Here is a 26,486-nt window from a genome sequence, read left to right as displayed (position 1 = left end):
GTTTGCATTTGTAGAGCTCCTCCCTCTTCAGATTTTTTCACATGATTGCAAAATAGTTATAAAAGTATCATTGATTTTACTTTCAGTTTCAGGGCTGCAGTTATTTCTTTACTTGAACATAATCAAGTAAAATGCAAAGTTGCATTTTAAAAACAAGTTTTTTGACTGTGAAACATTTTAGATATTATTTATGAAGTTGATTGGCAGAAGGAAATGTTGGCTCCTTAAAGAACCTGACAGGATCTTATCACAATGAGAAAAGTAAAAGTAATCAGTTTTAAAGATGAGAAAGATACTAAATCACGAACAGCTATTGTTTGAAAGATCGAAACCATTATTTTTATTTTTATTTATTTATTTGGTACAACATTTAACATTTTATATAAATATTACATACACTATTCACTTCAGCAACAAGTAACAAATCAGATGGCAATTCTTTATGCCACCCTAACGATATTTATATAAACATTTATCAGCTACTTCTTCGCACTTGTTCAGCTTGTCATTAATGCAAATAACTATTCAACCAATAACATGGCAAAACCATACATCTGTTTATTTGGTCTTGGGATGGAGAATGCAATGGCTGCTGTTTTATCTATCCATCCAATCACACACTATAGTAACATTTGCTGTCCTGTGATTGAAAATAACTTTAATGACTTTGGTGATTCCCTGAGTGGGCTGAGTACCCCTAGACGAGATTTCTACTTTTGTGCTATATCTCAGCACCGTACACCAAACTGAGCACAGGAAACATAAACCAGTCAACAAGCTGCATCAAACACAGCATTAAACTTGAACTGGTTTGTTGTTCCGCCCACTGACAGTGAACTGAAACAGTGAGGCTTGACTTGACACAAAAACAGCTCAGCTTCTTTGGGAACGCTTCTTTTGTAAAACTATATAATAGCATTAAGTCCGAAAACTAACTTATTATTTTAAAAATACTTTTAGTAGGAAAGAGACACCTGTGCTCACTATTGTTAAGTCTTCCATCTACATCAAGACGACATGGAGATCAGAGCTCTCTGCATCAGACAGTGTGAGTAGTTGCTCTATTTCTACATCATTAAAAAAAAAAATTAGGTCTTTCTTATGTATTTCTTATGTTTTAGGTAAGAAAAGTAGGCTATGGTATTTTTATGGACTATATATAAGATGTAGTAATACTTTACTTTTAGTATATTTAGTAATTATACAGTACTCCACTCTTTTATCTCTCTTCAGTGATGACCATCATGATTCTGTTGTGTGTACTGGATCATAAAGTTGGTGAGTACCAATGGTTTGCTCGTGTATGTCAACATTAATACATGTTGCGGATGAGGGAGAAACTTTACTTGTTTTGTCAGACAAAGAAATTTGTTGATGGTATATTTTCATTCTTTTATTTACCTTTTTATTTGTTCAATGTTTAAGTGCAGTATGCCAGTTTTAGTACTGAAACTCTCAACAGTCTTACTTTTTTCTTTGTTCCAAACAGATGCAGTTTCTCTTCGTGTTGTTCCAAACAGATTGCAGTTCTTCAAATATGAACCAGTGACATTTCACTGTGAAGGAGTCGATTATTGTGAAGTTGTGCATAAAATTAAAGGGAAAGTAGAATCATGTAGTAAAGCTAATATGAGGACACCAACAGGATCATCCTGCTCCATTCAAATTGTTTATACAGACCACAGTGGAGAGTACTGGTATGAGACTGAAGGAGGGACAAGGAGCAACATTATCAGCCTCTCTGTCACTGGTACTTTTGAAGAAAGACAATATTTTAAGATATATTATAATTACATTTAATTTCCTGTATTTAATTGATAAATGCATCTCATTTAGCTGGTCCTGTGATCCTGGAGAGTCCTGCTGTTCCTGTATTAATGGAAGAAACTGTGACTCTGAGCTGCAGAAACCAAATTCCATCCTCCAACTTCATATCTGATTTCTACAAAAATGGATATCTCATCCACAGAAGCTCCACAGGAAACATGACCATCCCGAGAGTTTCCAAGTCAGATGAAGGATTTTACAAGTGCAGCATCTCAGGAGCTGGAGAATCACCAGTGAGTCGGCTGAACATCACAGGTGAGACACTGAGATGTTTTAAAATAAGGTTTATGTATAATTGTGATATGAATAAAAGTTGATCCTCTTTATGCAAAGCTGTTGTTGAATGTCTTTATGAAGAGGCTAAAATTAACATTTCATGGTTTACCATTCTTGCCTCATTTAAACCTTTGTTATTTTTCTAACCATCATTCAGATTCTCAAAATTTAAATTACACAACCAATCCAGAGAAACAGGGGAGCCATTCCTCCTCTCCTGCCACACGGATAATTTCCACCATTTTAGTCAGTGCTCTGTTGGTGACAGCGGGCCTGTATCACATTGGCAAAGGTTACTGGGCGAGAGGTAATTAAAATCATTATTATTATTATTATTATAATCATTATATTAAAAATTAGCCTGTAAGGCAGATACTGTGTCTGATTTTCTTTTCCAAAGGTTTTTTAAATAAAAGTGAAAGCTGTAAGAAATAATAAAACAAAAGAAATACAAATAGAAAGACAGGAGGTATTTTACTGAGCAACAATATCACAAAAATACTTCTGTGAAGAAAAGGATTGCATTTGTTTTCTCATGTGATGTTGTCTGTAGCTTTGTTTGACTTTTATATATTTATTATGTATAGATGCGAGTGATAATTTGACTTTCCAAAGTGTAGACTGCAAATGAAAACCACACAACTATAAATAAATACTATAAATACAATTTTAAAGCTCTTCTTTTAGACACATACTGTATCTCAGACAGCTCAAGATACAGTAGTTACATGTGGCATGAAGTACAACTTCAAACATGCATTCAGTTTTAAAATTAACTTTAAATTGAACCAAATTACTTTTAAATAATAATATTCAGTGACTAGCAATAATTGTCTCACAAATCGTTCTACTACAGAAGAAAAAATAAGTAGAATACAATTAAGAATTTTACCATTGGACCACCCATAAAACAAAAAAATATATGATGGAGAGGTCATTATATATTTAAAAAAAAAGTTAAATATATTAAAACTGAGATTTCTAGGGCATAGAGGATATGTTGTACAGTAAATCTAATACAAATACTGTAAAGTGCAATATCTTAGTTGCATACAAAGGCAACATTAAATACAACAAACTGTTATGAATAGCTGATATTCCTGTGATTTATGAAGAGTTATCAGGCAAACAGCAAAAATTCATTCAGAAATGTAAGATTTTCGTTAGCTCACTGTTCCGTTAGCAGTCTTACAAAATGGGATGATGTAGGAATGGTTTTTTTTTGTACCCCTCAATATCAGATTTTCCTAAATCAATCAAGCCTAAGAAACACATTGAATAACAGACAGAGACCATCATCACTAATGTTGATGTGGTTATTATTCCCATCACTCCCACTGTCCTTCTTCATTACAAGATGAAGAAGCATTTTTAATGTAATACAGCTCCACTGTACTATGATATTAATTGGACATTAAGTGGTTACTACTTTGGGAATTGGGTGGTAATACTTAGAACATTGTTATGTTTTTGTTTTTGCCTTGTTGCGCTACTATACCTTCCAATTTCTTTGTGCTATTGTGCTAATTATGACTTTACATTGACAAAAAAAATTGTCTTAGCTTATCTTATTACTACTTTATTATTAAACTATTGTTAACTTTTTCTATTCTGTTTTATCTTCTACTCTTCTTTTGTGTGTCTTACAGGTTTTCAGAGTGAGAGAGCTGTCTGAAGACATCATCACCTCTGAGTGAGAGCGAAAACAAAGAAGTAACCCGGTTTTATCATATATTGTTTTTGTTATTGTCATCTGGGTTTGATGTACAAGTGCATGGACAGTTATAGGTTTTCTTTAATTAGTCAGATACAACTATTTGCCATTCCTATTTGGTTATAAGTATATATAAAGTTTGAACACATTGAAGCTTAGCCAACTTGTTTGATCTTCTTTCTGTTTTTAGACATGTATGAATGCTGTTACAGTAAAAGAGCTTCTGCAGCTTTTCACTGAGGTCAACCTCTAATCTCAAAGTGTCACATTACTTTCTTCCAAAACAGACGCACTGAGTTTGTGGTCAGCAATCAAATATAACTGCCATGTTTGATACTGAGCATGACTTTAACTGACTTTAAGTGTGGTCTAGTACCGAAACAAATAAGTGGTGTCTTATTTCATTCTGCAATTTCTCTTCAATAAAGCCAAAGAAATCATGTGAATTTCTACTTTTGTTTGATCAGACTGTATGAAAAGCAGAAGTCAGGAGCTGAGTGAGGGAGGAAGTGCTCAACTCCTGTGGGCTTGGCCTCAATAGGGTACAGTAGATTATATTTTGAGAGGCTAAATAAGGTCAGTGACTATATGATTTATTTCAGCAGAATTTCCTCTCCCTATGCCATTACTTAGTTTTACACAATGGGGATGTCCAAATTCATGGGCTGCATCCTCCTGAGGCCACATTTGTGGGACGCTTACGTCACAGTGACGCAACAAAGTTACTTTCCCGTAAGCACGCTGCGTTACTGCGTTACTAAAACCGTGATTTGTTGCGAGAGTGTCTCATGACAATGACGTAAGCGAGTGCGACATTCGTGGCAACAGCTGTGTGCAGATCAACAATGGATAATATATGGAGTGCGGGAGAGAGTATGAGCATGCAGCGTTTAAAGCGTGGAAGTACTGACCATACATTGAGTTTGATTCCGTAAAAAGTGACTGCTGTTAGTGTCCGCTGTTCACTGCGTGGGAGGAAAACGTCTTTTTACAGCGAAAGAAACCCCTTAACTTCTGAGCAAGCACCGAGTACGTTACCACCTAATGGGAAATTCACAGACAAACTCGCGGATTCTTCCACTGACTGTGGCACACCTGCACCAGGGCAAACCTCCTCCTGCTATACAGGTGAAAATAGAGCAACAGGACCGCTGAGTCTTTGATTTTATTTATTTGAAAGACTTGAGTGGTAACACAAAAAATATTTTATTTTATGTGCTGGAATGTGCAGAAACAAATTTATTCCAGTCAGAGAATGTTGCATATAATTAAATTTTTGCTTGATGCATAAAGTTAAAAGATTAAAGCTAATAAAACAAGTTTTAAAAAGAGACTTTTTCCATTTAATTACATTTTGTATGATGGATTATGCAGAAAAAGTAGAATTGGGTTGAAAGATCTATTTCTTTATTACCTATTCAGGTTGTAAATCATGTTTTTAAAAAGTAACTAAGTAACTAAGTAATTAATTACTTTTGAAAATAAGTAACCAGTAAAGTAACGGGATTACTTTTTGGGGGAAGTAATCAGTAATTAGTTACCGTCTGAGTTGTTGGAGCTCTTCAATTAGCAGAGAGATGACACACGCAAGGACGTGGTCTGTGGTATGGGAAGGTACAGCTGGTGGTGCAAATTTAGGCCGTCCCATTTCACGAGCCTCTTACTTCCGCACTTCTCGTACTTCGTAGTACCCGCCATACGTAGTCCGTGAAGTGCGCGTCCTACGAAGCGTGCGGTCGCTGGATTGGGTCACAGCCAGGGAGACAGTGGAGACAGCCTCATGTGGACGTTAGAGGAACTGCAGTTTCAGGTCAATTGTCAGTTCTTGAATTTGCCAGTGATAAACAATAATGATGATTTATATATTAAATCATTACCAAACGTGAGCACATCCAATAGTTTCTTTATATCATCTCTGCAGTCATTCGCAAAGCGACTCAGAAAGATTCCTTCTCACAGCCAACAGTATGCATCTCGTCGTGCATAGCAATGGTAGCTCTGCTGCTGCTGGTGGGACTCCCTCGCTGTAGGAAAATCAGAGCAATGATGATAAATACCATAAATGGAAAATACAAACCATTATATAAACCATATACCAAAACCATGAACCAAAATATAAACCATTGTTATTATCATTCACGCATCAGCGACTACTTTGAGGGCTGTAATTTCAGGTTTCTATAAGCAGATGCATCATGTGGTGGTACAGTTTAAAAAAAATTAAATGTCTGTAAAATCCCACCATAACTCTGTTAAACATCAGAGTTATGTGCAAATTCAAATAATATGTAATAAAGATGAATAAATACGGGTTTCAAAGTATTTATACTATTCTACCAATAGTAAACTGACAATACCGCAAGTGGAGAGTGTTTGCTAGCGCTTAGGCCATGATGTAGTCTGGCATTCTTGAACTGGACAACCCTGTGTACATGTGAGTCAATGTTTCAGACATGAAAAATGATCAAGCAGAAGTTTCAAAGTATGTGGTCGAGGAATGCCTTTGGTTTTTGAGTACTGGTTAAAAATTGAGCTTTTCCTTATTGAACAACCCAAACTCAAAGAAGCAAATGAACATATTAAGTTTTTTAATTTTCTTTTTTCATAGCAACTGCTTGCAGTACTCACACTTGCCACTGCTTCAATGAGATTCAAAAACAGAGCAAACAGTTTGGAACGCCCATGACATCTGCAAGCAACGCAATGCACCAGGTCAATTTGGGAAACCCAACCTCTTTACCTCACCACCTCCTGGTATGTCATTTGAATCTATTCCAATGTAGGAAATGTTACGACCAGCTGATTGGATCGGCAAAGTGTGTTTCTGGAATATTATGTTTTTGTTGCTGCAAGTGGTTTTTATGCAAATTTTGCAAAGCAATAAGTGGAAGGAAACCACGACCTAAGCGGATGGGATAAGATGTATGTACAACAAAAAAAATTACTGCGCTGGCTTACGTGATTGCACTTCTAGAGGGATTTAAAAACAGTTACGCAAAACGGAGCTTGCCCGCTCTGACCAGTCTTAAAGGGTTAAAGCACAATACTCTCAGGGTTCTTTGCTGTTAAAAAACATCAACTTGCAAGCATTACAACATTTTATAAAGTTTTAATGACCATTTTCAAGGTCTGTTTTCAGCTGCTCGTAAGCTTTAAGCTTGTCCATTTGCTGAAACATATACAAAACAATTAGTAAACAGTTTAAATTTAAATCATGTTTCACCACCACTGTCGCTAGCTAGAACGAAAGAGACAGAAAAAAATAGTGCTGATTTAGTTTATCGTACAAGTTTATTATTAGTTTATTATTATTAGTTTATTAGTTTATTTTTATTTATTTTTGTTTTTAATGTCTCTGTAAAGCACTTTGAATCACCTTGTTGTTGAATTGTGCTATATAAATAAACTTGCCTTGCCTTGCCTTACAAAATTGGCTTTCCTTCTCTGAGATGTGTTATATAACTTTCACAACCTAACCACAACTTAATATAACACATCTGTGACAAAAGTATGGACTATAGGGATAAAAATTTAAATTAGCTTTTGTTGGAGCCTGAGCTGTGGTAAAATTCCGGTGAGGTCAATGACCTTACGCCCTCCCACTGTCACATGTTGATGACCTGACTGACTGGCTGAGACCTCACACCTGAGACTTGACTTTTGAGACCTAACTTCTGAGACCTGACAGCTTTTTTTCCTATGGAGGACCACGAGAGCCACACGCATCAAAATAAAGAATTCCGTGTTTAAATAATGAATTGTAAAATAACTTCTGCATTTGTAAATTCATTTTTGAATTCCAATTTAATAAAGTGATTTTCAAAATGCTTTTTAAAATGACGATTCCACTCCTGATTTCAAAATCCATTTCCCTTTCCTGTTCACTCAGGGATTAGTTTTTGGATTAGCTGTTGGATTAGCTGCTGGATTAGCTGTTGGATTAACAACTTCATTTTAAATATCCTGCGGCTATTCAAATTAGCCACACCGTGGGATGTAAGGAGCTCTCTGATTGGTTGGACAGACACAGGCTGTCTGCCTGGATTTTTCTAGCTCATAGCGTCGCCCTGCTAAGAAGCATGTGTGCTTGTACAAAGGCCGTTCAGCCTCAGGATTTACACTCGGCTCAACACGGATATATGAAGAATGAAGGGACCCTGCAGCAAAACGGAGAGCTAGCAGCCTGTTTTGTAAGCTGCCGTGCTCTTCACAAATAAAGCTTGAAGCAGCTCAGAGTATTAGAACCAGCACTGAGGCCTGTTACATTTATACAGTGTTTGAGCAACGGCTGCAACCTACAGCCTTTAAACTAGTGATTAAAATGCTGACAGTAAACTCGTCAGTCCAGATATTACCACATTACTTTGTGATACTTAGAGTTAAAACAACTGAGACAGGCTGATTAAAATAACAGCTGTCAGTTCTCTCATTACTTATATCAAGACTGGAGATCACACTATTGATTTCAGTTCATTTAATATGTGAGTGCACAGACTCATTCTCAACTGGTGTTGAATTTTCTGTAATTAGCCAAAATTGTGTTCCGCATGTGTTTCCTGTTCCTGGTTATTCCTTGTGTATTTAAGCCCTTTGTTTTCCTCCATCCAGTGTTGTATTCTCCCTCGTTCCATACTGTATGTTCCACCTGCTTATTTACTTAGTGTTGATTCAAAGTTTCATAAAATTGTTTTAGCTAACAGCTACAATAAGAATTACAGTTACTGTTAGGCTATCATTTGTTTACGCAATGCTTTTTCTTATACAGGTAATATATTTATTATTAATCTGAGAGTTTATCCACTGAACATGTAATCTGTGTGTTATGTGACGGCTGTGTGCAGACAGGAATAGGACCCAAGGTGCAGACTCCAGAGACAAACGCGAACTCAAAACAGCTTTAATGTTAAACTCAAATATAACATAACTGGAAAAAATCAAAATAAACTTAAACCGGAGGACTGACAGAACACACAGCTAAGTAAACGGTAGATCACGACACAGACACAAAGAAACACAGGGCTTAAATACACAGAGGGAGCAATCAGGGAATGGGTAACAGGAGGGAAACACAGCTGGGGCAAATCAGAACTGACGAGACAAGGAAGCGTAAACTGAACACACTGAGATGAGACAGAGACCTTCAAAGTAAAACAGGAAACACAAAACACAGACTGAACAAAGGACACAGACTCACATGCAGGCACTACAGAGGGAACAGAGACGTGGGACCAGGGCAGACACAGACACTGACTGGACACGGGGATATAGCAACTAAGGATACACAGAGACGCGAACTAGACAAGGGGATACAGCTGACAGGGGAGACAGAGCGACTAGAGAAGACAGAGACATAAACCAAAAGACAGAACTCTAACAAAGAAACCAAAGACTAGAATTTATAAATAATAATAAACTCAAAAACCCTGGGTCAACGACCCAGGCATCCTAACATTGTGCCCCACTCAAGCTCAAGATGTTGTAGTAACACTTAGCTCAGTAACACTCTGGGTCCACAGGTACAACATAGCTCTATTAATCTGCGCTCAATTACTCTGTGGCTTTCTTGAAGGACCAAGATGAATGACCCCAAAAACTGAATTTAAGAAAATTGAATTGCAGAACTGAAACTGAATGGTGAGAAGTGAAACAGAAAGCATCCAAGAGCTAAATTTAAACAAGGATGAAATACAATTTCAAAGCAAATTAATCCGATTCAATCTAAGCAATTAAAATTTGAATTTAACGTATTTACATTCAGTTTATGATGACACAAAGTTCTACCAATAACAGGGAAATTAAATCATAGATAACTGAAATTTTGCCACACACCCGCAGACTCTGTATCTTTACAGTGTAATAAGTCTATAATGAGTCAGATGGCGTGACACAGTACCGAGAGTAACCACTAGATTGCAGGAGGGGAAAGGTTTTTCGCTTCACTACTTAATCTTTGATCATCCACAGATCATCAAACATCAATGAAACAGCTAAAGAAACTGCTTTAATATTGCTTAACACTTCTGTGGTGTTTGTATTTTTTCTACTCAACCGATGCTGGTGCATCAGTTCCCTACTTACTGCCCTTTCATATTATTTGTTATCATGAATGTTTGGCTGTCATAGTCTATATATATGTTTGTGTGTGCACTTAACTGAGCTGCAGTGCTTTTTTACACTGTGCAATAATCACTGTGCAATATACTCACTCAAATGTGCAATCCTATTTATCCATATTGTATATTCTGTATTTAAATATGTGTACATATGGTGTATTTATGCTTATATCCTTACTCTCATTCCCCTTATTGTATCTGTAACATGCAACTTCTGTCGGTGCTGTGCTACTGGAAGCTGAATTTGCCAGAGGAACCCACCCGAGGGATTAATAAAGTTTCATTTAATCTAATCTAATCTTTAATCTAAATCAAAGCACTTGATTCAAAACAATTTTCTAACATGAAATACAGAAAGTGTACCATTAAGACACCTTTCACTTGCATATGCACATTTTTTCTACTACCTAGAAGCAGTTCAGTTAGGTTTTATCTCAATTTTGACCTTTTGAGAAAAAATATATATCCTGTCAAATATGTTGTATAAAAACAGTAAAGGTCAAGCAGAAACGGGCAGAGCACCACCTCTCAGCATCTAAATCACACATTGTTTGTCTTTACCTTGACATTCATTGTTAGCGCCCAAGTAAAAGTTTACCTTGAAAAATAACAATATATCAAGGAATATATAACATGAAAGGATAAGGAAAGAGTTGTATGAAACACTTTTCATTTTTTCCAATAAGATACTCAATGACTTATTAATGACACCATACTTGTTCAAATTCAGTTTCTGAAGTCCTCCCAAGATTGTCCACTACAATAAAGATGAGAGACAACATTCTGCCCTCTATATTTTAAACTGACACTGACTGATTCTGTTTCTTACATACATATATATATATATATATACTGCTATTTTCCTATGCTTTACAAGTTCATTTTGTTATTTTACAGTTGAAGTTCAGCAGTTTGGTAATTCATCAGTAAACTAAATCTTTCAAATTTTCTTTACTGTTTTTTGTTGGGGGGGCTTGTGTGTAGCGAAGTGGTAAATTGATAATATTTTCTATTTTAGTTAAGCAAATATCAATTTAATGTGTAAAAGGACGTCTTAAAATGTTAGTTTCTTTGTATGTTAAGACAACAATGTTATTTAGTAATTTTATTTTATTTTTTGTGCTATTTCTTTTGCCAAACACCAAGCCAAATCTTTAATCTGGGCTTGGTGTTAAACCTCTAGAATGAGCTTGCCAAAGCCCACTTCCTTTTTCTGTACTGAAAATTTGTGGGTTATGCTTAAAAGCTAAGTTTAACCAGTTTAAATGAACTCTACCAGTTTTGCCAAGAAGAGGGGTCAAGTACTTGGACAGAATGCCAGAACCATCTACTCACTGTTGACACTGTGTGACTTCAAGAAAATCCAAAATGATGGATTACATGACTGCAAGTTGCACTAAAAGCAGCAGTCTGCCATTTTTTTCCTGTTTCATAATCTGAACCAGCGTGGGTAAATTGAATGCAACACAGCTTCTTTGAAAACCCTCATTTGGACTTTGTGTTTTCAGTGAGAGAAACATTAGATTAGATTAGATTAGATTAGATTAGATTAGATTAGATTAGATAAAACTTTATTAATCCCTCGGTTCCTCAGAGAAATTGAGTAGAAAATTTTGTTATTCATCACAAAAATTGTCCAGTTTTCTGCCCAGTTATAGACATTTCATTGAATGAGGTTGTGTCGTAAATTTAGCGTGACATGTATTTCACACATTGCAACTTGATGCATGCTCAATCATCCAGGTAAGAAAATAACAAGCGGTTGTTTCTGTTTATCTGGCTGTAGCATTTTCAGTGGAAGAAGCATTTAACGGGTTGGGGAAACCTGTAGTCAGCTGAGACTGAAGAACTCTTGGATGAGTGATTAAATGTTTCTCCAACTGAAAACACTACATCCAGATGAACAGAATCAATTTTTTTGGTATTTCCTTTCTTGGATGATTATGCATGCAAGACATAAATGAGGATAGTACAAAATTAACTGGGATGAAGACAGGCAATCATATTAACCCTTTAAGACCTACCATAGAACCAAGTCCGCCAGAGCTTATATTATATTTTTACATGTTGTAGTGCCATTTTCGGGAGCATTTCAAGTTGCTATACATCAATACAACCATTATAGCCCAAATTTTAATAATATGTCTGCATTAAGTGCATAGTAATTACATACATTGCACAAAAGGGCAATAAACTACAAAAAAAATTGAAAATCGTTTTTGTTTTTTTAACATATATTTCTAGTTAGAGAAATTTAAGAGGCTTATCTACGGTGGCCCTGAGAGGCCAAACGGACTGCAACTTCAGAAAACACTTACAAAAAGAAAAATGCTGCAAAAAGAAAAATGCTGCAAAAAGAAAAACACTTGCAAAAAGAAAAATGCTGCAAAAAGAAAAACGCTGCAAAAAGAAAAACACTGCAAAAAGAAAAATGCTGCAAAAAGAAAAACGCTGCAAAAGTACACACAACACAACGGAAATGTTTCTGGGGAGACAATAACCGGACGGACCAGTTGCACGAACCAAAACATGTATGTATGGCTGTATCCCAATTCAGGGGCTGTGTCCCAATTCAGGGTCTGCAGCCTTAAAGTACGCAGCCTTAACGGTCCTCAAGGGCCGCGTACTCAAAGACCGCTGAGGCCGGAAGTGCGAGGCTTGTAGGCTTGTGAAATGGGACGGTCTAGCCTCCTTCGCGCTGCCCAGGTTGCCTAGCAACCATGATACTAACAGCTGGAAACGTTTCATACAGCTTTGTTTGACAGAAATGAAGGAGAACATATTTTGTACATTTGTTTCTACATGAGCTCTGTGTGATTTGATAAGTATCTGAGGCTGAGACCACAGGACTGTAAAACATGATTATTGGGCTTAATTTCTGTACTGAACAGCCATTTAAGATTAGCTAGTAAATAACAATTAGCTAATGTTGTTCATGAGACTAAAGTAATCTCACTTTGGTAATGTAAATATAATATGGCCAATATTATATTAATCATTATTAGTTATTACAGCACTGAACATGAACTCTGTGCCAAACACTGAGCTTCAGTAAAGATTCAAGTTGCATTTATTTATATTTCCTAACCTTAAATCTTCACTTAAAAACAAGTATATGTGACAGTGTATCTATAGATGTATTATATATAAGAGACAAATATTGTTCTTTTAATATGTTGGCATTACTAAGTTTGGCTCAGTGCTTATATATCTGTGGAAAAAGCAAATGTACGAGCTGTGATAACTGTTTCTGATAGAATGAAGAGTAGACTGATATATTAAATATTCCTTTATTGGGTGAGAAAATCAGACCATGTCATAACTGCTTTAAGTCATACAGAATAGATATCAGAGCCTTAAACAGGCTGACTTCTGCTAAATGGGTCAAACTGGGCAGAAAGTATACAAACACATAACATCCTTATAGAATATGATGTAACACTATAGATCAACTTACCTCAGAATATATAAAGCATATAAACAATTACAGCAATATGATGCAACAAACACAGCAGTGCTACTAATCCAAAATACTCAAAGCTTCATAGAACTGAAACAAACATTTATTTTTAGCTCCATTCTGCTGCTGATACATACTTTAGGTTTCTGAATATTAAACTTGTTGCTGCCTTTAATAGTGTGTAACTTGAAGGCCCTGAGTACTTTCTCCCACACTGAAAACACTGGAATGATAAAATTATTTGAAAATTACCTAATAAGACTGATTCAGGACAGACAGTTAGTTATGTTTAACTTTCCTAGCAGTCCTTCACAAACAGGGAACAGTCTGTCTATTCTCTCCATCTGTCAGCTGCTGCTGGCTCTTCCTCCTCCTCTTCCTCACGCACTGCTGAGTTTGTCCTGGTGGATCATCAGGGGTGCAAAGCCTCACAGATGATGTGCAGCAGTGGGTCCCTCAGTCTGTCCTCACTCTGGACACTTGCAGTTGTCACACATGGAAATCAAATGTGTGATAAGCTGCAGGATTCAAACACAAGTGTAACTTATAAATACATGTTCATACTTTTATTCCACAATCAGAGAGAAAGAAACAGAGAGAGAGTGCAGGGCAGACAGACAGGTGACAGTCTCAGGTGTATACACTGCTACAAAACAGCACAAGAGAAGGAGGATTTAGTGTTTGTGTTATTACGAGTGCTAAACAAGAAGAGTTCCCAGATGGTACAGTGGACACATGTGTGACTCCTGTGATTAAAGCATCTTTCTTTCAGCTTAACAAGTGAACCGTCAGCTCGTTCAAACACACGTTAAAGTCCGTTTGGCTCGACACCACCGAACAGAGGCAGCAATATAACATAGCTAACATTAACAGTGCAGTGAATCCTGCTTGTGCCGTGATATTCAGGACTGCAAACCAAGCAGCATCACTGACTTTCAGCCTGTTGTGTTTGTGGATATATGAATGACTTTAATTATCCATAAAATCATCAGATTCTCTGTAAGATTAAGGTCGACTATCGAACGGCGTATAAAGTAAAGGCTTTAAAACAAAGTAAACGCTGAAAGTACAAACATCGCTAATGTCACATAACTTTGCAGGTGTCGTGCCAAAGTAGGTATCCCCGACAGAATTTGTTTCCCCTGTGCTGGGAGCACACAGGAAGTACTGATGTTTTCATTTTGTGAAAAATTAGTATCGTTACATTACCATTCAGTTTGAGGGTTACAACAGAAAATTATATATTTATTGCTCACGGGGTATCAGATGGGATTATTTTAATAAACCATTAACATTTTGGCTAATAACTATTTTTATTCTCCTGTAACTTTACTATATAAAGAGCTAAATCCTCCAAAGTTTCAGGAGTAATGCGTCATAATAAGAAGTGTTTGTGAACAAAAAATCAGCAATGTGGGATACTGTTTGTGTGATTTACACAGGGGGAACAAATTGTGGCAGGATCAGCCTGATATTATTTGTATCCCACTATAACTTCGTTGTATAAAGAGCTAACATCTCAAAAAATGTCAGGAGTAGTTAGTCATTATAAGAAGTGTTTCTAAACTAAAAATCAACAATGCGGAATACTGTTTGTCCGTGATTTGGACAGTCCAGCGTGTGCTCCCGACGCAGGGAAAAAAAAATTCTGTCGGGGATACCTAGTTTGGCACCGGCATGTGGCCAACAATAATGTTTTAATGTTCTTCATTATTAAACATTTGCACATAAATAAGTGACATAATATTCAGAACTTACTTTTGAAAGTTTACTCTTTGGCCGCCCCGCTTCCACTTCTTTGAAGTGTCTCCCAGTCCCAGTGCACTTGTTAGCATGTTTTGGTTCGTGCAACTGGTCCGTCCGGTTATTGTCTCCCCAGAAACATTTCCATTGTGTTGTGTGTGCTTTTGCAGCGTTTTTCTTTTTACAGCATTTTTCTTTTTGCAGCGTTTTTCTTTTTGCAGCATTTTTCTTTTTGCAAGTATTTTTCTTTTTGCAGGTGTTTTTCTTTTTGCAGCATTTTTCTTTTTGCAACTGTTTTCTGAAGTTGCAGTCCGTTTGGCCCCTCATGGCCACCGTACTTATCCCTCAAAACTGTAAATACAAAAAAGTTGCACAAAATAGTTTCCCACCACAGGAAATTTATTTTAGGTTTCTTCATAGTTTTATTTTTGAAATATACCAATTTTTATATACTGCAGGAAAAACAAAAATAAATATTATAATGCAAATTTGCAAAAAAAAACCAAAAAACAGCATATGCATCAAAATAAACTATTTCCAGCAGTGCAATATGAATATATGGAGGACATGCGATAGTTCACGCTGATGGATGTAGGAAGTGTTACGAACAGCTGATCGGATCAGCAAAGCGTGTTTCTGGAATATTATGTTTTTGTTGCTGCAAGTGCTTTTTATGCAGGTTTTGCAAAGCCATATGTGGAAGGAAACTGTAACCTAGGACAAGCTGATGGCATAAGATGTAAGTACAACTCCTCCAGTTTCACATGCAAAAAAAATTATTGCGCTAGCTTACGTGGTTGCAGTGCTACCGGGATTTAAAAATTGTTACGCAAAACAGAGCGTGCCCGCTCCAATCGGCTTTAAAGGGTTAAGTGATTGAGCGACAATGTATTGAATGTTGTTTTAAAACTACATTTCTGAGTGAGTTTGATCGCCCTGCTCTAGAACACAATACTATTTGAAGAATACATAGAGTGTTCCTTGCCTGCAGGAATGTTGCCTGGTACAGCTCCATATACTGGACAAGATCTGGGGCGCAGCTACCTGCCTCGCAAGTGGTACCCCAGAATACTTTACCTCCCTCTGTCCAATTGCACACTTCTTCGGGTTGGCCATGAGCCCTGCGTGGTTAAGGACTCGACGACTGTGGCAATCGGCTACACATCAGTTTTAAAAAAGGACTGTGCTCTTCTGGACAGAGGTCTCCGATGTTGTTCCCGGGATCTGCTGGAGCCACTCGCCTAGCTTGGGAGTCACTGCACCTAGTGCTCTGATTACCACTGGGACCACCATTACTTTCACCCTCCACATCTTCTCGAGTGCTTCTCTGAGCCCTTGGTATTTCTTGAGCTTCTCACGTTCCTTTTCCTAATGATGCTGTCATTCGGAACTTCTACATCTATCACTACAGCTATCTTCTTTTGTTTGTCTACCACCACAATGTTCAATTGGTTAGCCACCACCATTTTGTCCATCTGTATCTGGAAGTCCCACAGGATCTTAGCTCAGTCATTCTCCACCACCCTTGCAGGCATATCCCATTTTGATCTTGGGACTTCCAGGCCGTACTCTGCACAGAGGTTTCTGTACACCATGCTGGACACTTTAATTATGGGGTTCCATGTATGCCCTGCCAGCTAGAAATGGGCACCCTGCTGTTATGTGCTGGATTGTCTCAGGGGCATCTTTTCAAAGGGGTCTTGCTGGGGTTGACAGACCCCAGCCTCTATGGATCTTGTGCTTGGAGCTTGTTCCTGTGCTGCCAGGATTAGTGCCTCTGTGCTGTCTTTCAGTCCAGCTTTGTCCAGCCACTGGTAGGATTTCTGGATATCAGCAAGCCCCGCTATCTACCAGTGGTACATAACGTGCAGGGGCCTGTCCCTTCATGATGCCTCCTCCTGTTCCTCCTCTTTCTTGGGTTTCTGCTGCCTGAGGTATCCACTGAGCACATTGGTTGGGGCCATCTTCCTGATGTATTCATGGATGTTTGTTGCCTCATTCTGGACTGTGGTGCTGGCACTCACTAGTTCCTTCTTTCCGCTTAGCATACAGTCTCAGGGTGCTGGACTAGGGGTGAAAGCCTCCATGCATACCTCCATGAGCGTCTGGTAGCACAAATGAACCAGCTGCTAGTTGACGAGAGAACCCAGAATGGCTAACCTGATCTTCAAGGTGACCGGTCCCATCCAACTACTAGCCAATAACCTGCCTCAGTACCACATGGAAGATCCTGTCAGGCATCATAGCGGCAAAGATGAACAAGCACATGGGTCAATACATGAGGGGGGCACAGAAAGGGTTTGGCAAGAATACCAGAGGCGCAAAACACCAGCTACTGGTAGCAGTCAGCTGAGGCCTATGACTCAATACCCCACACCTGGATCCTGGAATGCCTAGACCAGGGGTCTCCAACTCCAGGCCTAAAGGGCCGGTGCCCTGCAGGTATTAGGTGTGTCCTTGATCCAACACAGCTGATTTAAATTCATCAGAAACTCAGTGAGGATGTGGTGGACAACACCAGAGGGTAACAAGCCCATAGCACAAGTCACCATCTATTGTGGGATCTACCAAGGAGATGCTCTGTCCCCACTGCTGTGGGGGTGTGCTGAGAGAACAAGAGCTCGAAAAGGGCCATTGCCTGCAGCCTGTGGAGAGTTGGCAAGAAATGAGTTGGCAAACTGGCTGCGGTGGCCCGGATATGGAATTGACTTCCTCCTTGGGGCTGTGACTGGCCAAGTTCTCGCTGCCAGACAAGTTTGCTCTGGCTGCCCTACCAAGTGATCCTCTGCTCTTGCCACTGCAATGTCCAGGTTAGCCTACCAGTGGCAGAAGGCCGCATCTGCAGGCCCTACCGAGAGTCCCTCCACAAAGTGCTCCAGGACAACCTGCTCCAATATCCGGCAACCAGTTGAGGGCCTTGGCAACCATCTAGTTGCCGGAAACCTTCTTAAAAAAACTTTAAGATATTCAACAATTTTTTATCATTATAATTTTTTCATTATCATTCTCAGCACACAAGCAACCTTTTTATCTCTTTAAGCCTGTTTATGTGTATGGGAGACATCTGTTTCTCTTATCAAATACCATGGAGTACAATTCAGTGACAAAGATTAAATAAATGTTGAAATGTCTTCAGCTTGTTTTGTTGCTTTAATTAATTTATTATTAACAATAATATAAAATTATGCACAAAAGGAATTACTAATGTAAAAAAAAGTGGTTTTATTTATATATGTTTATATATAAATATATACCGTGGCCCCTAGAGACAAAACACATACAAACTCCAAAACACATTTCTAGCGTTAACTGAACTTCAAATCAGAGCTACCTAGATCACTTAAATTACACAATTGAAAGCATATGTGTATTGTCTGTGTATTTATACACAAACACTCATGTATATTCAAATAATTTTTAAAAAAAATGTTCATTTACCTGTTACTACCACACACCAAATCCGGTCATTGGTACTTGCTGGCTTGTGTAGCCACTAGGTAACAAAAGCTCAACACTGGGCCTAGCACCCTGGAGAACTTCTGTTGTGTTTTGTACGTGTTTTGGAGTTTTTACGTGTTTTGGAGTTTGTACGTGCTTTGTCTGTAGGGGCCACCGTAAATATACTTTTATTTATTCACTCCACATAAAATGTAATAAGTAAATCATATAATACAAAAACCAACTAGTCACAGTTCAACTTTTAACTATTTAAATTTTCAGCTTTTTCCTTTTAAACAAATTTAAAATGAAACAACACAAAACACTGCAAACCACAAAACAATTAAATATAAATTAAAATATGAAAACAAAAAGAAGATGCACATTCTCTGTCATATGGGCCTGCATGAATAAACTTTCTGAATCCTTTATCATCCGCAACTGAAAATAGTTGTGGATGATTACTATACCTTTCTAATGTGACGTTGTTGTCCCTGGCTCTCTTTCTCTCTCTCCTACTCTGTTCCTGTGCTACTGCAAGTGTAACTACCCCCCCTCTTCCCAGCGTAAAGCACAAGGCTCGCATGCGGAGTGAAGCGGAAAAAAAGTGCGAGAGAGATGGTGAGAGAAGGAAAAAAAACCCCAAGGCTCGCAATAAGGAGCCGGCTCGCGTCGTTCGCGTCACAGATCCGGCTCTAAGAGCCATTTCGTTCGCGACCGACACATCACTATTGGTGATTCCTTGAGTTGACTGAGTACCCCAAGAAGAGGTTTAAATGTTTACTATTTTGTAACATATCTCAGCAACATTCAACAAATTGAGCACAGGAAACAGGAACCAGTCTACAAGCTGATTCAAACAAAGCACAAGTCTGAACTGGTTTGTTCCACCCACTGACAGTGAACTGAAACTAAGGCTTGACTTAACACAAAAGACACTCAGCTTCTTTGGAATCGGCTTTTGTAACACTAGATAACTACATTAAGTCTGAAAACTATTTAATTAAAATAAAAATATTTTTTACTAGAAAAGAGACACCCCTGCTCATTTCAGATAAGCTTCAGTCTTCTGTATACAGCAATACAACATGGAGGTCAGCTCTGTCTGCATCACACTGTGTGAGTACTTTCTCAATTTCTACAGTATTCTAAAAATTGTTCCTGTATAATTGTTTTATACTATACTGAGAAGGCTATTGCATTTTGTGGACTATGTATGAGATGTAATAATAATTTACTTTTAAGCTTTTAGTACATTTAGCAATTATACAGTATGTGTTTTAGTTACTGTGTAGCTCCTTTTGTTCTCTCTTCAGTGATGACCATCATGATTCTGTTGTTGGTACAGGATCGAAAAGTTGGTGAGTACCACCTGTTTGCTTGTGTTTATCAATATCAGGTCAGATTTTGATCAAACAAGCAAAGTAGGGGGGTAAAACAGTGTTTTTGTAAGAGAAACAAATGTATTTGTCATATCTTTTCTTGTTTTATTTACTGTTTTATTTGTTCACTGAAGTGCAGTATGCCAGTTTTAGTAGTAAAACTCTAAACTGAGTCTTTCATTTGACTCTGTTTCAGATGCAGTTTCTCTTCGTGTTGTTCCAAACAGATTGCAGTTCTTTGAATATGAATCAGTGACATTTCACTGTGAAGGAGTCGATTATTGTGAAGTTGTGCATAAAATTAAAGGGAAAGTAGAATCATGTAGTAAAGCTAATAAGAGGACACCAACAGGATCATCCTGCTCTGTTCAAATTGTTTATACATACAACAGTGGAGAGTACTGGTATGAGACTGAAGGAGGAACAAGAAGCAACATTATCACCCTCTCTGTCACTGGTACTTTTGAGGAAATACCAACATTTCTAATATTTTTTAATTGAATTTTTTTACATGTATGTAATTATCAAATGCATGTCATTTAGCTGGTCCTGTGATCCTGGAGAGTCCTGTTGTTCCTGTGTTAATGGAAGAAACTGTGACTCTGAGCTGCAGAAACAAAATTCCAACCTCCAACTTGACAGCAGATTTCTACAAAAATGGATGTCTCACCCACAGAGGCGCCACAGGAAATATGACCATCCAGAGAGTTTCCAAGTCAGATGAAGGACTTTACAAGTGTAGCATCTCAGGAGCTGGAGAATCACCAGAGAGCTGGCTGAACATCACAGGTGAGACACTGAGATGTTTTAAAATAGGTTTAGACATAATTGTGAAATGAATGACAGCTGATTCTCTTAATGCAAAGCTGTTAAAGTTATGGTCCTGGGCTTGTGGCCCAGTGTTTTGATTTTGTGTTGTTTAGTCTGTTGGTTCATGGTTTGTGATTATTGGGGTTTTGGTTTCTGTTGTTCTTCCGGGATCGTGATTTCTAGCTCTTAGGTTTAATTCTGCCTTTGTGTTTATTCCTTCGTTCCCCAGTCAGTCATGTGTCATGTCACTCTGGTCTCTGTAGTCTGTGTTCCCTCCAGTGTTGTGACTCTGAATTCAGTCTGTGGATTTCCTTTTATATTTTGAAGGTCTATGTCTCATGTTAGTGTATTCTGTTTTGCTTCCTTGTCTCGTCATGGCCAATCAGTTCCAGCTGTGTTGCCACCTGTTCCTCGTTCCCTCATGTTCCTGTCTGTGTATTTATAGTGTGTGTCTTCTTGTGCGCGTCACTGGTCCGTCTGTGTTCCCTCCCTGATTCTCTGTTTCAGGTCAGTTTTGTAAGCTCCCTCCAGTATAGGTTATCTTTAGGTTCTGTTTCATGCCCGCTCTGTTTCTGTTTGGAGCATCTGCCTTGTAAATAATGCTCACTCGCATCTCAGCTGTGCCTACATCTTGGGTTCTATCTCTTACACACCACCCGTCTTCCACCGCAGCCATGACAGTTAAATCTGTTTATATTAGCATGTTTGTAATGCTCAGAAGTTTCCAGTGTGCAAATTTTAATTGGACATTTAAACAGCTAAAATATGTGTACCAAACTTTTCATGGTGTTTTAGACATTTTTTAGTTGATTAGCAAGATTTTTAATTTCATTTGATGGTTTACCATTCTTGTCTCATTAAAACCTTCCTGTCTTTTCTAACCATCATTTAGACTCTCAAAAAATAAAATGCACAACTAATCCAGCCAAAGAAGTGTGCCATTCCTCCTCTGCTGCCACACCTTGGATCATTGCCACCATTTTAGTCAGTGCTCTGTTGGTGGCAGTGGGACTGCATCACTTTGGCAAAGGTTACTGGAAGAGAGGTAATGAAAATTACTATTCTTATTGTTATTACTATATGGAAATTTTGTTTGTCAGCCAGATATGTTGTCTGATTTTCTTTTAGAAACTAATTGGCTTGAACTAATTGTTTATACCTGTTTAATGTGTTTAAACCACCCCAAAAGAACAAAACAAGAAAAATGCATGTATTTTTTTTTTAATCCCCATAGATGCAGGCAGAGCAACAGGTGCTGCTGTAAGAGAGACGGGAGGTATTTTACTCAGCAACAGTATCAAAAAATTACTTCTGTGAAGAAAAGGATTGCCTTTGTTTTCTCATGTGGTGTTTTCTGCGTTTTTGTTTGACGTGTATGTAATATTTATAACGGTATAGATGTGAGTGATAATTTCAGCTTCCAAAAACGTACGCCTCAAACGAAAACCACATAGAATATGATTTTAAAGCTGATCTTTTAGACACTTACTGTCTCTCAAAATAGTTACATGTGGCATGAAGTTCACCTTCAGACATGCATTCAGTTTCAAAATTAACTTTAAGTTGAACCCAATTACTTTCTCTTTTAAACAATAATATTCAGGGACCAGCATTACATGTCTCACAAAGTGTTCTACTGCAGGTGGAAAAATAATGCAGAATAAAACCAAGAATTTTTCCTTTTGACAACCCATAAAACACAGAAATTGCAGTAGTCAAAAATAAAAAAAAATAAAAAAAAAAGACATCCAAAAATTACAGGAAAAAATATCTGAGATTTTGGGGGGATAAAGTATGTGTTGTGTAAATCTAATACAAATAGATCAGAACTGTAAAGTGTAATATTTTAGTTTAGTTGTTAGCTCAGTGTTACATTAGCAACACCTTATAAAATGGGCCAATGTAGGAATGACATAAGTTTCCTTTTCTAACCTTCAATGTCAGATTTTCCTAAAAATTTAAAACCTATTGAATACATCGAATGACAGGGATCATCATGACTAGTATTGCTGTGGTTCCCCTCACTCGCACTGTCCCTCTTCATTACAAGATGAAGATGCATCACCCTCGAGACCTATTTATTACAGCTTAGGCCTCGCTCAACCACAAGGTAAGACTAATTGTGATTCAAAGGCATTTCCATCATGGCACTGAGAAACATCAGCAAGTAATTTGATCTAAAAGAAATATGTATTTTAATATGTGAAAACCTTTGGCTACCAACTGATTTAATTTCATCTGTTGTTAAAGCAGAAGCAGGAACCAGCAGAGCGATTTCTTCAGGAAGTCCTTGCCAACCCATCACTGTGGATCCATTCTATTCCACAATACAGTAGGTAAGACTGGAGACAGGGATGCCTTATGTGCTGCATTCACACAATCTATGATGGATAAAAGAGATCTAAGTGTGGGATGGGTGAACTAGACAACTTCATACTAGGTATGAAGTTCATATTAGGTATACTTTTTTTTTTTTTTTTTATTCATACCAGTAACTAACTTCTAATGTGTATGTAAAACTGCTGATTTCAGTACACAGAATAAGAAAACTAATGTTTTTCACTGAACATGCTTGTTTGGGAGCTTCTCTAAGAATATTGGTCTGTAATATGCACCATAGACTGAGGAGCTTGGAAAGGAAAAGCGTCTGGACTTCTCTTAAGTTTCCTTGAAGATGTTTCACCTCTCATCCGAGAAGCTTCTTCACTTTTAAGAGCAATTGGTGGAGAGTCCCGCATTTAAGCCCTGTGGGTATCTCCTGAGAGGGCCAAAGGACCCCCAATGATGCTCTACCTAATCACATGAGCCAAGATGTGAAAACAGGTGTAGGTCACAATCAGTCAAGGTTTTGGGTGAGCTCATAGTGAAACCTGGCCCCACCCTATCATGTGATTTCCTGAGGTCAGATGACCCAGGGTGTGCGTGGGCGTTAAGGCGTCTGGGAAGGGATCTCAAAACTGGATTATAGATGGCAGACAGTTGGTGTCATAAACCACCACCTCTGTTCAAAGATGGTCACTCACAGTGGACGTAAATGGCTTCTTTCACTCCTCTTTAAAACCATCTATCCTCTCTGTCCAAAATGTGAACATTGGCATCCCCGAAAGAGTGACCTTTGTGCTTTAGATTTAGATGGACCGCTGAGTCTTGTCCCGTGGAGGTGGCTCTTCTATTCTGTGCCATGCGTTTATGAAGTGGCTGAGCATTTCTTGCTGCACTGTACAGCATACACTACATTGTTAAATTTGTGTTTAGAAGTTTTGTCTTTGGGATGAACCAGTTTTTAACTGAGTGCGTCAGACCACACACTCAGAACAACATAGAAGAGCCACTTCAACGGTTAAATCACATGATATTGTGGGGCTAGGCTTCACAATGGGCTCACCAGAAACCTTGGCTAATTGTGACCCACACAATTGGCCAACCTTGACTCGTGTGACTAGGTAGAGGATCGATAGTAGGTCCATGACCCTCTTGGGGGACAATCTCATTGGGCTTACAATCAGGGACTCTCCACCAATTGCTCTTAGAACTGAAGAAGCTTCTCGGATGAGAGGTGAAATGTTTTCAAGGAAACTTAAAGAAGATGCTTTTTCTTACCAAACTCCTTAGACTATGGTGACCTGGATGACTGAGAACCCTCACCGACATGCACCACAGTAAATTTTTTTTAAATTTTTTAAATTTATTTTTTTTAATTCTGTTTTTTGTTTTTTCATCTTCCACACGCACCTTGGAAGTAGGTGAAGTTGAGCCAGAAATTTTTGCTGTGATTTATTCTGGGTTTTTTCCCTCCACACTTCTTTTGTGTGTCTTACAGATTGCAGAGAAAGAGTTGACGGAAGACATAATCACATCTGAGCAAGAGTGAAAACAAAGAAGTAACCTGGGTTTATCACATATTGTTTTTGTTATTAACCAAGCTGCAAATTGTTATCTCAGTTTGATTTACGTGCCTATAAACTGTTATAACTTTTCTTTATTCAGTGAGATACAGCTAGTTGTCATTCCCATGAGGTTGTAAGTGCATATATAAAGTTGAACACAAGCAAAGGCACCTGCCTGATATTTAGAAGTTGAACTTTAACCAACTTGTTCAACCTTCTTTCTGTTTTCACGAATGCTGTTACAATAAAAGAGCTGCTGCAGCTTTCAAGGACACCCACTGTGGTCAACCGCTAATGTCAAAATGTCACATCACTTTTTCCGAAACAGACGTACTGAGTTTGTGATCACCAATGAAATATAACTGAGCATGACTTTAACTGACTTTAAGTGTAGTCTAGTACCGAGACAAAATAAGTGGTGTCTTATTTCATTCTGGAACGTCTCTATAATAAATCCAAAGGAAATGATCTGAATTTCTACTTTTGGCACAAGCAAGATACAACTTACACAAGCACCATGCTGAGTGGGAAAAGTGTGGTTAGCAAAGTGTATCGCAGCCTCCGGGGGCCAGGAGGGTGCAGAGTAATTGTAATATGAAGTGACGACTGCTGGAGCTAAAATAGAGAAAGAGAGCTTTGATAAGCTCAGAGCTGATGAATCCCATCAAAGAGATTGGCCAGGAGAGAAGAAAACCCTGCATTAATGGCAGATGGCCAATGGAGAGCAGAGAGCCTGTGAAAGCCGAAACTTGGAAGACAGACTGAACACAGAGCCAGTGGAAGGCTGAAAATTGCAGGAGAGAATCGCTTGCATTGGGCTTGGGGCCGTTGATATCCAGCAGAGAGCAGAGGCCTACGAAAGGCTGAAAGTTGCAAGGGACAGGAGAGAGAAGTGCAGTGTACATTTCTGGGCATCCTGAGGTCTCAGGAAAACATTGACAGACATCAGATCCAACAGCCACAGACTTCAAAACGTTGACAAAAAAGCTTCACATTTCACTGAGAAACGCACCAGACTTTTGACTAAATGGCATCAGACTAAAATATCTCAGGTATCAGGAAAAACCCCATCAGACTAAAAGGTCAAAGGAAAAAAGATATCAGACAGAGAGAAGCTTTCTGCAAGTGGTGCTGTTGTCAGGTCCTAGCCAAATAGATTTCACTGTCATCAACGTCCAACAGTGAAGGAACGTAAGGTAATTGACGTCACCAGATTTATACAACAGTTCAGGCTCCTAATGACACCAGGTAGGTCAAAATTAAATCTTACTTAGAAGATTTAGTCAGAAGCCTCACAGCAAAGCTCTGAACAACCTGCAGATGTACAGTAATCGAAATGTCATGAAATAAATGCATGAATAACAATATCCAGTTCGAAATTTGACAGTATTTCATAACTGATAAAAGGAGTGAAACAGAGATTTAACATGAGAATCCAAAACAAGAGCAAACACAACAGTTACTTCAAGGTTCCTGATAGATGATTTAGCAATTATCGGAACCAAGAGCTTTCATCAGTCTCAAATCTGTTTTGGGGACAAACAAGGACTTCTGTTTTTTTCATCAATAAGTTGGAGAAAGTGGTAAGCAATCCAACTTTTCTTGGAGTCTAAGGACATATTAAGGATCTCCAGTTAGAAACATCTTGGGGCTTAAAAGACATATATAAATAAATGCCAGCTCCATAACATGATGATAATATTGATTTGAACATAATGATTTGAAAGTTGCTTACCATTTTGTTTGAGGGAGTAGAAAATGCAGTATAAATGGGAGTATAAAACACACCTTTTTTTTGCTTTCAATTGCTCAAGTGTTGTGGTTTTTCCATTGTTT

The 26,486-nt window shown here is 38.1% G+C and overlaps 1 protein-coding gene across 2 annotated transcripts; it reads left to right on the top strand.

Annotated features, from left to right (window-relative positions):
* Positions 1-1,017: 1,017 nt before the first annotated feature.
* On the top strand, positions 1,018-25,994 carry LOC146390101 (low affinity immunoglobulin gamma Fc region receptor III-like). 2 transcript variants are annotated; one of them, XM_084923167.1, is made up of 10 exons: positions 1,018-1,048; positions 1,234-1,278; positions 1,490-1,750; positions 1,837-2,082; positions 20,497-20,742; positions 21,656-21,808; positions 21,998-22,039; positions 22,814-22,873; positions 23,014-23,095; positions 24,584-25,994. In XM_084923167.1, exons 1-10 carry the CDS (start codon positions 1,018-1,020, stop codon positions 24,600-24,602), a joined length of 1,185 nt encoding a protein of 394 aa, XP_084779293.1. In that variant the 3' UTR covers positions 24,603-25,994. The 2 variants fall into 2 exon arrangements, with proteins under 2 accessions (XP_084779293.1, XP_084779294.1); XM_084923168.1 differs by lacking the exons at positions 1,018-1,048; positions 1,234-1,278; positions 1,490-1,750; positions 1,837-2,082 and adding exons at positions 19,494-19,690; positions 19,888-19,932; positions 20,150-20,410 and having other exon boundaries at positions 24,584-25,989.
* The last annotated feature ends 492 nt before the right edge of the window (positions 25,995-26,486 follow it).

The sequence above is a fragment of the Perissodus microlepis genome, chromosome 3, assembly GCF_051167445.1.
Source record: "Perissodus microlepis isolate ML-2025 ecotype Zambia chromosome 3, ASM5116744v1, whole genome shotgun sequence".
Lineage (NCBI taxonomy): Eukaryota > Metazoa > Chordata > Actinopteri > Cichliformes > Cichlidae > Perissodus > Perissodus microlepis.
This window is presented reverse-complemented; position numbering and strand designations above follow the sequence as displayed.

What these genes read in the sequence shown, in the direction of transcription:
- LOC146390101 (XM_084923167.1), top strand. Translation starts at nt 1,018, where the DNA reads ATGGAGATCAGAGCTCTCTGCATCAGACAGT. An exon ending in AGCTCTCTGCATCAGACAGT is followed by an intron (nt 1,049 to 1,233) that starts GTGAGTAGTTGC and finishes ATCTCTCTTCAG; the next exon opens with TGATGACCATCATGATTCTG. An exon ending in CAAAGGTTACTGGAAGAGAG is followed by an intron (nt 21,809 to 21,997) that starts GTAATGAAAATT and finishes TAATCCCCATAG; the next exon opens with ATGCAGGCAGAGCAACAGGT.